The sequence below is a fragment of the Triticum dicoccoides genome, chromosome 2A (assembly GCF_002162155.2).
Source record: "Triticum dicoccoides isolate Atlit2015 ecotype Zavitan chromosome 2A, WEW_v2.0, whole genome shotgun sequence".
Lineage (NCBI taxonomy): Eukaryota > Viridiplantae > Streptophyta > Magnoliopsida > Poales > Poaceae > Triticum > Triticum dicoccoides.
In genome coordinates, this window is record NC_041382.1 from 5,450,155 (window position 1) to 5,461,855 (window position 11,701).

The 11,701-nt window shown below is 45.2% G+C and overlaps 1 protein-coding gene across 1 annotated transcript; it reads left to right on the forward strand.

The window, feature by feature from the left end:
* The first annotated feature begins 2,415 nt into the window (after window positions 1–2,415).
* LOC119357367 (9-cis-epoxycarotenoid dioxygenase NCED3, chloroplastic-like) lies at window positions 2,416–4,478 on the forward strand. The gene is made up of 2 exons (XM_037624355.1): window positions 2,416–3,482; window positions 3,818–4,478. Exons 1-2 carry the CDS (start codon window positions 2,416–2,418, stop codon window positions 4,476–4,478), a joined length of 1,728 nt encoding a protein of 575 aa, XP_037480252.1.
* Window positions 4,479–11,701: the final 7,223 nt, after the last annotated feature.

An 11,701-nucleotide genomic window follows, 5' to 3' on the forward strand; every position in this document is an offset into this window, starting at 1 on the left:
CTTTGACTCACTGCAGTGCTTGTAGTCGTTATCAGGTGGTCTATGGATCTGGATGTAATTTTTTCTTCTGATGTTCTTTAACTATCTTGACAATGATGAATAAATGGAGATTTTTTCCATCGAAGAAAAGTAAGTGCCAGACTAATGAAGAAGAACAAAAAGTTTGGGCCATACTCTTATTTAGGGATCAAACTTGAATGATGTCTACTACTAGTCTACTAGCATGCAAACCAGGAGCTAGCTCGGTAGAGGATGAGATACACATATCTGAAAAACAAAAAACACCAAATGTACACTTGACTCGATTGTCCTGATCTATAGGTAGCAAGCTAGACTTGACTATATTCTTTCTTCCACGGAAAGCAAGAGGGCCCTTCGGCTAGGGTTTCTCGTGGCTCCTCCCGGTGCTGCTGCCGGTCTACCATGTCCACTACCCCGGCGCGCAGACTTCCATGCCGATCGGCACTCCCTCCTCTTGGCCGGAAAGCGCATCCAAGAGGCGTAAAGAGTGCGTGCCGTCCAGCGTGCAGGCACCGCCGTAGCTATAGACCGTAGACATGCATGCAAATCCATGTGCTCCTTTCTTTCTTTATTACCCCGATCGACCTTGGCCAGCCATCGCGACCATACATGCACATGTGTTCATGCATATCGCGATGTGCAACTTGGGCGCGCCCGGCCATCCGTCGGAGTTAGTTTCGCTACGTCGATCGACACTTGTCGCCGGCGGCGACACACGGCGGCCGCTGCCGCGAACGCATGGCGGCAGCGCCATGCAGGACCCACGAAGGCACCCGTACGTGCATGTGCCGCCGCCTCCCATCAATTTGTTCGTTTCCATCAATCGATCGCGATCGATCGACTTACCTAGTTATACTGGAGCTGTTCCATGAGTAATGCTGGAGCTACAGGCAGTTTCTATGTAATTAATCATGTGCAGATGTGGAGCAAATTAATTAGTTGGTTTAGGATTAGAGGCTAGGGCACCCACAAGTTAAATTTAGGAGTTTGTCTAATTCACATCTAGATGTTTTTTAAGAATGTCACATCTAATCTCCCACAAATAACGTAGCAACAAGGAACGAAAAAAAAAGCTGGGATAAAAAAAAAAAACCACAAACATAGTGGACATCAGGTTAGATGTGACATAACTATGTCACATCTAGATGTGCCCTACACATACCCTAAATTTAGAGGAGAGAATGGAAGGTCACGTAAAGGTAACGTAGGTCACCGGTAGGGGTAGGATGTTTGGCCGATAATGCTCCAAACATCCTACCCCTACGTTACCTTCTACGAAGGAAACTACGTATAGTAATGAGTCGAGTCGAGCCAATCTTGAATTTGAACTCGTTATAGTAATGAGTCGAGTCGAGCTAGCTCGTTAACAAAACGAGTTTTAGCGAGTCGAGTCGAGCTGGCTCGACTCGACTCAAATTCCAGCCCTATAAATAAGTTAGCTTGCACCATCCAGTTACTAATTAGCTAGTGTTATGCACACCTTCCGCCAAATCGTAAATCTAGCTACCATAGCTTTCGCCAAATCCTAATCAAATGCCATATTAATTAGCAGCACACCCTTCTGCCGTGTTAGTGGCTTTCGTTAAATAGGAAAAAAAATAAAATAAAATAAAAATAGTAGCAGCCTGGACAAAGAGAGGATACATGGTGGTTATTGATTCGTCTCGTGGATGTCTGGATTTCCGCAAAGCTCTCCCAATTTTGGTTTCAATTTGCGAGAAAACATACGCCCGGACGTATCGGTGAACCGATGTGGTACCGTGTTGGATGACAAACTGTGTCCGGACATGTCGGTTTGGATGGATGCGGCGGTTTCAAGGTTCGCTTTAGAGATGCCGACGTAGTAAAAGTTACATAGATGTTTTACGGGCTTGCTGATTTAAAGGAGTGTGATTGAAAGTGGAGTGATGAAGGGGCCCACCCACTGAAATTCAGGGAAAGGAGGGGAGAACATTTAGTTAGAAAGGTCACGTAACATGTTGGTAAAATCTTCACAGTCGCAAGCGTAGGATTATCGTCATAGTTTTATGATCCAGTAATCCTAGACCTACAGGCAACTACGAAAGATCTCTACGTAAGTTTCCTAACAATTTGCTCTCCTCCTGATTTTCAGGTGGGTGGACCCTTTCCTCCCCGTATCACCAGTCTTCACTGTTCATGTTGCCTGCAATGTTAATCCTGTCACAACTTTCACGTAGATGTAGCATTACTCTTTACGGTATGTGGATGGGAGGAAGTAGCTGAGAATCTCTTCAGGCATCCAACATATGCCATGTGTCAGTTCGAGAGCATCATCTCCTGCATGCATGCATGCATGGTGCAGCGCTTTATAATGGACATGGACTACTCAGCGGTAGGGCAGCAACAATAGCTCGCATATCTTCACACAAACTCATGGCGCATTGCTCTCCTCTTCGCTCGCCGGCGCCGGCGACACTACCGCCGCCACCGTCATCCACCATGAACGCTCTCCAGCTCCCCTTTCAACCACTCAAACCGCCGTCAACCTTAAACACCACCACCTTAAAGGGCCTTTTTGCCACAGCTCTGAACCTCCTTGAGGACCGCGTGATCGTCCCGCTCGAGGCGAGGAGGCAACTACCCAGCTGCGTCGACCCGGCTGTGCAGCTCGCCGGCAACTTCGCGCCCGTGCAGGAGATGCCGTCCCCGCTGCGGAACCTGGGCGTCACCGGCGAGATCCCGCCAGCTCTGCTCGGCGGTGTGTACGTACGTAACGGCGCGAACCCACTACTCCCGCCGACGGCAGGGCACCACCTCTTCGACGGCGACGGGATGCTCCACGCGGTGTCACTGCCGTCATCTTCGTCTTTGGCGCCGTCGGGGGCATCTTACACGTGTCGGTTCACACGCACCAGCCGGCTCGCTCAGGAGGAGGCGCTGGGGCGATGCGCGTTCCCAAAGGCCATTGGCGAGCTCCATGGAGGTGCGGGTATCGCTCTGCTCGCTCTTTTCGGCCTCCGCGCGGTCACCGGCATCGTCGACTCCAGCAAAGGCGCCGGCTCCGCAAACGCCGGGCTTGTCTACTTTGGCGGCCGCCTCCTCGCGCTCTCAGAAGACGACCTGCCGTACCAGGTGCATGTCGGTGACGGTGGCGACCTACACACCGTCGGCCGGTTCGACTTCGCTGGGCAGCTGTGCTCATCAATGATCGCCCACCCGAAGGTCGACCAGGCCACGGGCGAGCTCTTCGCGCTGAGCTACGACCCCGTGAGGAGGCCGTACCTGCGGTACTTCCGCGTGGACCCGGCCACCGGCGAGAAGTCCCGCGACGTGGACGTGGCACTCCGGCAGCCGACGATGGTGCACGACTTCGCCATCACCGAGAGCTTCGCCGTGATCCCAGACCAGCAGGTGGTGTTCGACATGGGCCAGATGCTACGTGGCCGCTCGCCGCTCGTGCACGACGGCAGCAAGATCTCACGCTTCGGCCTCCTCCTGCGGTACGTAGGCAAAGTGAACGAGACTTGCCTGCTCCCCCCGCGTGCTCCTATCCGTGCTCCCGCATACGTGGCTTGATTTGATTGGAATAAAATAAGGCCTGATCCCATTCCCTTAAAATCAGGGGAGATGATTAGATTAGAAAGAAAAAGAAAAACAACCGTAGGATGAAATGAGAGCACGGATGAAAGCATGGAGAGGGAGCAGACAAAGTAGCTGGCTGACACCTGCATGCAGAGCAAAGCATGCTGACAGGTATCAAAATTTATTTTTCCATTCGTCCACGTGTCACCTGCCACTTCACACGTGTCAACCATATATTTTTTTAATTCTGTAGGTATGACTCGAACGACTCTAGGATGCGATGGTTCGACGTGCCGGATTGCTTCTGCTTCCACGTCTGGAATGCATGGGAGGAGACCGACCATGCGGGCGACGGCCCGGCCACCGTAGTCATTATCTGCTCCTGCATGACGCCGCCGGACGCGCTCTTTTGTGAAGCCGCCGCCGATGCCCCGACGAACTTGCGCGCCACCCTGACAGAGATCCGGCTGGACCTCCGTACGGGGATGTCTCGACGGCGTGAGCTCGCCTCGGGGCTGAGCTTGGAGGCCGGCACTGTGAACCGGACCCTGCTGGGGCGGCGGACGCGGTATGCGTACCTCGCCATCGCGGAGCCGTGGCCGCGGTGCCGGGGCGTGGCCAAGGTGGACCTGGCGACCGGTGAGGCTCTTGCTGTGCATCAGTATGGCACCGGGTGGTTCGGCGGCAAGGCGTCGTTCGTGCCGGCGGCCGGCTGTAAGGAGAGGGAAGACGAGGGGCATGTCGTGGTGATGGTGCACGATGAGGCGGCGAGCACGTCAGAGCTGGCCGTGCTAGACGCGGTCACCATGGAGGCGGTTACAACGGTGGCGCTGCCGTGCCGCGTGCCCTACGGCTTCCATGGCGCGTTCCTCACTAGAGACCAGCTCGCCACTCAGAGGACTTGTATCTCCTAGCTAGCATAATTTCATTCTGTTTAGCTACCGGTAAGTCGCCTAAAAATCATATTTTCGCATGAAGGAAGCAGCCGGTGGGTAAAATCTAAGAAAGCGATCAAGCCATTCATTTCGCATTCGGGGGCTTAAAACGAATCGAGTAACCTAAAAAATATTCTCAGTCAACTCACAACTAGTCAATCCCAATTTGTGTTCTTGAATTATTAGCTTGATTTTTCATTAAGAAATCAAATCTGAACTTCTTAGCCTATGCAATATTAAAATAGGCAGTAGCTTGCTCATTAAGAAAAAAAATGATACTAAAGCATAGATCCGGAGATTCCCAAATAGGTCAACCTTTTAAACTGCCTGCTGAATCCATGAGCAGGCAAGAGACAACCTGGCGAATTGAAACATCTTAGTAGCCAGAGGAAAAGAAAGCAAAAGCGATTCCCGTAGTAGCGGCGAGCGAAATGGGAGCAGCCTAAACCGTGAAAACGGGGTTGTGGGGGAGCAATACAAGCGTTGTGCTGCTAGGCGAAGCGGTTGAGTGCCACACCCTAGATGGCTAAAGTCCAGTAGCCGAAAGCATCACTAGCTTACGCTCTAGGATCTCTTGCAAGAAGAAAATAATCTTCAAATTCGACTTGTCAATTTTATTTCTCATGAAAATAGCAAGTTAACTCAAAGAATTTATCACACAAATAGTTAATTTGTTAGAACTTGCTTAGTAGTGAATTGGGAACAAGAAGAAAAAGAAAAGGCTGGTGCTTCCTTGTTGAGGTAAGAACAAATGATCTTATTCGTGATTTCCTAAGAATTGAGTTAGTCAAGTCCACTATTTCATATACACGAAAAAGGTATGATCCGTAAACTAATATAAGTGCATTTAGATCACTATTTTAGTTATCTAAACGCTTTTATATTAGTTTACAGAGGAAGTACTTCAACAAGAAACTTTGGTCCAAAACCAATACATTTGCGACACATACATTAGTTTTAGGCTGCGCACGGGATGAGTCAACAATTCTGCCACTCAAGTGGACAGTGACGACATCATACAACGCAACGATGGTTTTCGATGGAGCCGCTCCGGCGTCTACACTAGCCTCAAGGACGCACACCAGTCGAGCCTACAACTCCGCCGCCCAGGCGACCATAGTAGGCGCCAAGAAAGACAACAACCTATCCAAAACCACCGCTAACGGTCATGCAGCGGAGGTACACCAACAGATCGGAAATCCGCCGACTATAGGTGACATCTACTTGTGCTCCAAAATATGTATTTTACTTGGGCTATAAGCCATGTAAACCGACTCGGACCCGTATAACCCTACCTCTCGACGATGTGTATAACAGGAGCTAGGGGCCTCTCAAGTCGGTAGCCAACAGACGCATCTCTCATGCGAGAGACAATCAATACTGTATAGACATGCATGAGTACGGTATTACCTCATCTTCTGGATAAATCCTCGTCTCACGTGCACCCAATGCAATCATCTATGTCTGTCGCCCTGTGATTATAGTATCTACCGGTATAGGAACCAACGGATCTGAGACGATTTTACACCAATGGCTGCTCAAACATACGAAACTAAGGTGGTGTTTGTTTCTCTAGTCTTACGACTTTTTCTAGTCTTAACTAAAAAGTCCTTAATCCTTAAAAAGTCCCTCCCTGTTTGTTTTCAGAGACTAAAAAGTCCCTAGTCCCTTCCTAGAGGTTATTAAATGATCATGTTGCCCATAGTATATAGAAAAATAACAATCAAACAACACCATGTCGTGGCGGGCCAATGGGTGTATGGAGGGGCATTGTTGAAAAAGTTTCAAAAAGACTCTTCTTGAGAGTCTTCTTCATTTAGTCCCAAATGCCTAGTTTAGTCCCTAAAAAGTCCCTCCCGTTTGGTAAAAAAAGTCTTTAAGAGAGACTTTTTCTAGTCCCTACACAAAAAAGTCCCCGGAAACAAACCCCCCCTAAGTAACTACGTCACCCAAGCAACAAGAGTCGACATCCTCCACTCAAGACTGACATTATGGAGTCTCCACTCCGACCTCCACATCGCCCCCGAGGTCGTGCACCAGTTTAGTTGATAACTCTGCCACCCAAGCGATCAAATCCAACACCTTCGATGATGTCGACATCCAGAGCCGTTGCTCCGATTTCCACTCTAGCCCCGAGGTTGCACACCACCCGGGTCATTGGTAGTGAACATGCGCCAATAGGACAACTCTATGCAGCAGAAGCTCCTCAGGCTAGGACGTGACCTCCATAGACTATGCCTTCAAGGAGGAAGTGATGAGGAAACAACCACTAGCAGAAAGAGGCCCATTTGTCCCGGTTCAGAAACCGGGACTAAATGGTCGTTACTAAAGCACCATATCTTTAGTCCCGGTTCTTATACCAACCGGGATAGATGGGCCTCCACGTGGCCGCTGCGGCGAGCCTAGTCAGGAGGGCCTACCAACCGGGACCAAAAGGCATCCACGCGTCAGCAGCTGGCAAGAGCTAAGGTTTTTTTTAAAGGGGATGGGTTTTGGGGGTTTTGGGGGGTTAATTTAGGGTGTTAGCTAGCTAATAAAGACAAGTGCCCTCTCTTATCTCCGTGCTTGGTTTACCAACGCTACTGCTATGCCTAAACATGTCTTAGATTGAAGTGAATGCAACATGTGGTGCATGTAGAAAGTAATACTAATCCTAACTTGACCAAGTTTGGATTAGTACTACTTTCGACATGCACCACATGTTGCCTTCACTTCAATTCAATCCATGTTCATTTCACCCACTGATATATAATAACTCTTCTTGCTCGTATCATGCATCATCATAATAACAAGTCCTACTAATCATCATCATACAACTTCTACTCGTTATTAATAACAAGTCATACGATCATCATCCTCATAGTCATCGAACCAACCCTACTTAATTGTTCTTAGCACATGATCATCAGTATTAGGTAGGACCTAAATACTCTTTTTAAGGTAAAATAGCATAAAACAGTATAGCCCATGACTCTCCATTATGGAGAATGGAGATCATCCTGCCTCCAATTCTTGCGATTCGCTTCCTTTTGCGTCCAAGAACCTCCTTACGGCTGTCCATACATTTTTTCCATTCTTTGATTACCATGTGTTCACCGGTTTTAGAAATCCGGTATGGACAGGTGATGAGATTTGTACGATGACCTGGTTGTATGTTCAAAGCATCAAGGCGACCATTCTGATACATCAAATGAGGCACACAATACATCGGGATTTTCTGTTGAAAAACATAGTAATAACTTCATAGTTAGCAATGATGCACGGATGTCGTAATAGTAAAAAATCTTACCAGGGTATCTCCATGGAAATTACCGTGGTTCAACACGTGCACTAGTAGCACGTATTGACCATAATTTGGAGGAGTATGATAATAGGTATTGTAATTCTCAAGGTCAGTACAAAATGCGATCAGATGATTTTTCTCCTGATAAGTTAATTCGGAGCCATCGGTGTAGTGGGTTTTGTCTACCATCTTCCGCACATTGTTTGAAGAATGAAAATAAGTTGTCAATGGAAATAATCTGTCAACTATTTTGAAATAAACAATATAAATTAGTTAATAACTATGTTTGAGAAACTCATATAGCGCTAGAATTGGAAGCGTACCGAAATGTCCATATTGTCTTGCTCGATGTCAGGATCACCAAGATCCATGGTGACAGGCATATCCCCATAAAAACCATACATCTTGCAAAGTGCTTCCCAATTTGGGCAACCAAAATGGGTTACGCTTTGAGAATTGTACAGATTTATTTCAAAATCCATACCATGATGGGTCCTTAGGTGAATTTTCTTTGTTTCGAAAATTTCATGGTCTTCAAAATCCATCCTCTCCAAGACATAGCGTCTTGCATGGCATGGGATAAGCTAGTCAAATTATAAAAGATGAAAATTACACGTTGAAATAGTTGAAGTCGTGATTAATTAATTAAGAAAAAAAACACTTGTCGTCGTTGTGTACTGTTTCAACACTGAAGGTCTCCTGGAGCTTAATGCTAAAGCACCGATCTTCGTTCAGGTGAGGCCTGTCGCACAGACCTCGGTCGTCGTTGCACCAGTCGCACACCCCCGGGGGACTTTCGTCGTTCGAATACGACATTTCCTATGTTCATAATTCAAAAATTAAACTTGTATAATTAAATATATGTACTACAGAAACTAAATTAGATCATTATTATTCATCACGGGTTGATTATCGGTCTGTCGAGTCCTTTCTTGAAAACTCTCAGCTCACGTGCTGTGTATATTCGACCGTTGGTGATGGTAGCTCCTCCTTTTGTTCTCGAATGCATTACACCAAATTGTCTAGCACACGGGAACGAAGGAGAAGCTATCCCACAACAACAGTCGGGATTTTTCGTCCTCTCATATATGATGGAGACTCTCTCTCACTGATTTCTCTCTGAGATTTGCGACTGTCGGTGATGGTAGCTCCTCCTTTCGTTCCCGAGTGCATTACACCAAATTGTCTAGCACACGGGAACGAAGGAGAAGCTATCCCCACGACAACAGTCAGGATTCTTCGTCCTCTCATATATGGTGGAGCCTCGACAGACTTAAAGTCAACCCGAAATATCGTTTAATTATCTTTCTAAAAAAGACATATCGTTTAACTAAAAAAACTAGTTATATTAATTTTCTTACTAAAAATAAACTACTTCTATAGTAAAATAAACTAGCTTTATTAAAACAACTAGTTCAACTAAGCACTTACTATAAATAAAATAAAGTAGTACTTACTAAAAATAAACCACTTCTATAGTAAAATAAACTAGTTTTATTAAATCAACTAGTTCAACTAAGCACTTACTATAAATAAAATAAAGTAGTACCTACAAAAAATAAACTAGTTTAACTACCTCTATTATTTTTCTAACTAATTCTATTAAACACTTACTAAAAAAACATCTAATTCAACTAACCTAATGCACACTAACCTAACATCTAATGCACTAACCTGAATCAGAGAATGTTCAAATAAAGTAGTATTGCTTGGTTTTTTTAAACAAATGTTCAAATAGAAAATTTACAAAAAAAATTTAAAGGTTTTGCCTAATGCGTTCTTCATATAGAAAATTGTTATTCTGTAATTTAAAGTGAAGATACTACAGAAATATCCATTTCAAGATTACACGAAAAAATTACATAATTTAATGATTTAGTACTGTGACTATACATAATAATCTATACAAATTACTAGTATATATACATGGGGAAAATACGAACATGAAAAAAATGAAAAAAAGTGAGCCGCGGCGGCGGCGGCTCACAGCGGGGCCGGCCGGCGAGGGCGACAGCGGGGGCGGCGAGGGCATCAACGACAGCGTGGGCGGCGGACGGCAACGTCGTGGGCGGCGGACAGCGACGGCATGGGTGGCGGACGGCGTCGGCGTGGGGTCCGGGGCGGGGGCGACGGCGACGGCGTCCGGCAGCCTGGTGGCGTCGAGGCGGTTCGCGCGCGTCGTCGGTGGCAAACTACAAGATGAAAACCAAAATTTTCACAAGTGTTCCTTATATACATGAAGCTTTAGTCCCGGTTCTTGGCACGAACCGGGACCAAAGCACCCTTTTGGTCCCAGTTCGTACCACCAACCGGGACCAAAGACCTCTTTTCAGCAGCCCGAAGGGCGGGAAAGAGAGACCTTTGGTCCCAGTTGATGGCACCAACCGGGAAAAGGGGGGCATTAGTCCCAGTTGGTACCACCAACAGGAACCAAAGGTGGGTTTTGGTTCCGGTTGGTGGCACCAACCAAGACGAAAGGGGTGTGCTGCTGCCGCCGCTAAAACTTTAGTCTCACCTCGCTAGTTGAGAGGGGCTCGGAGTGGTTTATAAGCCCCACTCCCGCTGCTCTCTCAAGCTCCTATAAATGCAGGCTTACGGGCCTAAACACACTATATCTGCCTATGGGCCTACTAGGCCTTCTGCGGGCCTGAATCCTGTCCCATGGATGAGATTCTAGTCGTATTCAGGTCGTGGTGGCTCAGTGGGTGGCATTTTTTCCATTTTTCGTTTTGTTTTTGCATTATTTATTTTATTTTATTTTTTGATTTATTTTTAAAATTTATTTTTACTTTTAGGTCAGAAAAATATGAACTTTTTGTTAGTGCCATAAGTTTTCAAATTTGAATTATTTAAAATTTGTGTGAATCACTACTTTGTGATTAACTTTACTATAAAAATAGATTTTGGAGTGATTCTTTTTCCTGCTATTTAATATTACTGTGTTTTATCATTATATTCAAAAACAGTTTTTGTTATTTTAGTTTCTAACAAAAAATCTTTATGATAATTCTTTTTGCTATTAAAGTTTCTAACAAAAAAAGTTCTTTATGAAAATACTTTTGGCTTTTAATGTTTTGAATATAAAATACTTTGATAATTTTAGTTGCATAAATTTAGTTTATTATTTTTGCTATTAGAGTTTCATAAAAGTTTTCTAGTTCATTCTTTTTTATATTTTTTCAATCTTTGAGCTATATGACTCTGAAATTTAAAAGCACTTCAAATGAACTCTGAAAAGGTTGAAAGTTGGCATGGTATCATCATTTCACTCACATAGCATGTGCTAAAAAGTTGTGAGGGTTACGGGAAAAACCGGATGCACTTCATGTACAAAACGGACAATCTCTTTCGAAGTATCAGGGTTTCGGACGAAAACTCATCTGTTACAAAGGGATTTCATTATTTTGAACTTATTTAAACTCCAGGCTATTTGTGTGTTCAAAATGCACCATTCAAAGCCACATAAGCAATTTTCAACCTTTTCTGACTTCATTTGTTCTTTTTCATGCATTCACTCATATTTTTGAGTTAAATGACCATGAAATTGAAAAGAACTACAAATGAACTCTGAAAAGGTTGAAAGTTGGCATGCTATCATCATTTAGCCCACATAGCATGTGCTAAAAAGTTGAAAGGGTTACTGGAAAAACTGGATGCACTTCATGTACAAAATGGACAATCTCATTCGAAGTATCACGGTTTCGGACGAAAACTCATCTGTTACAAAGGGATTTCATTTTTTGAACTTATTTGAACTCCAGACTCTTTGTGTGTTCAAAATGCACCATTCAAAGCCACATCAGCAATTTTCAACCCTTTCTGACTTCATTTGTTTTTTTCATGCATTCACTCATATTTTTGAGCTAAATGACCATGAAATTGAAAAGCACTACAAATGATCTCTGAAAAGGTTGAAAGT

What these genes read in the sequence shown, in the direction of transcription:
- LOC119357367 (XM_037624355.1), top strand. Translation starts at nt 2,416, where the DNA reads ATGGCGCATTGCTCTCCTCTTCGCTCGCCGGCGCCGGCGACACTACCG. An exon ending in CGCTTCGGCCTCCTCCTGCG is followed by an intron (nt 3,483 to 3,817) that starts GTACGTAGGCAA and finishes TTAATTCTGTAG; the next exon opens with GTATGACTCGAACGACTCTA.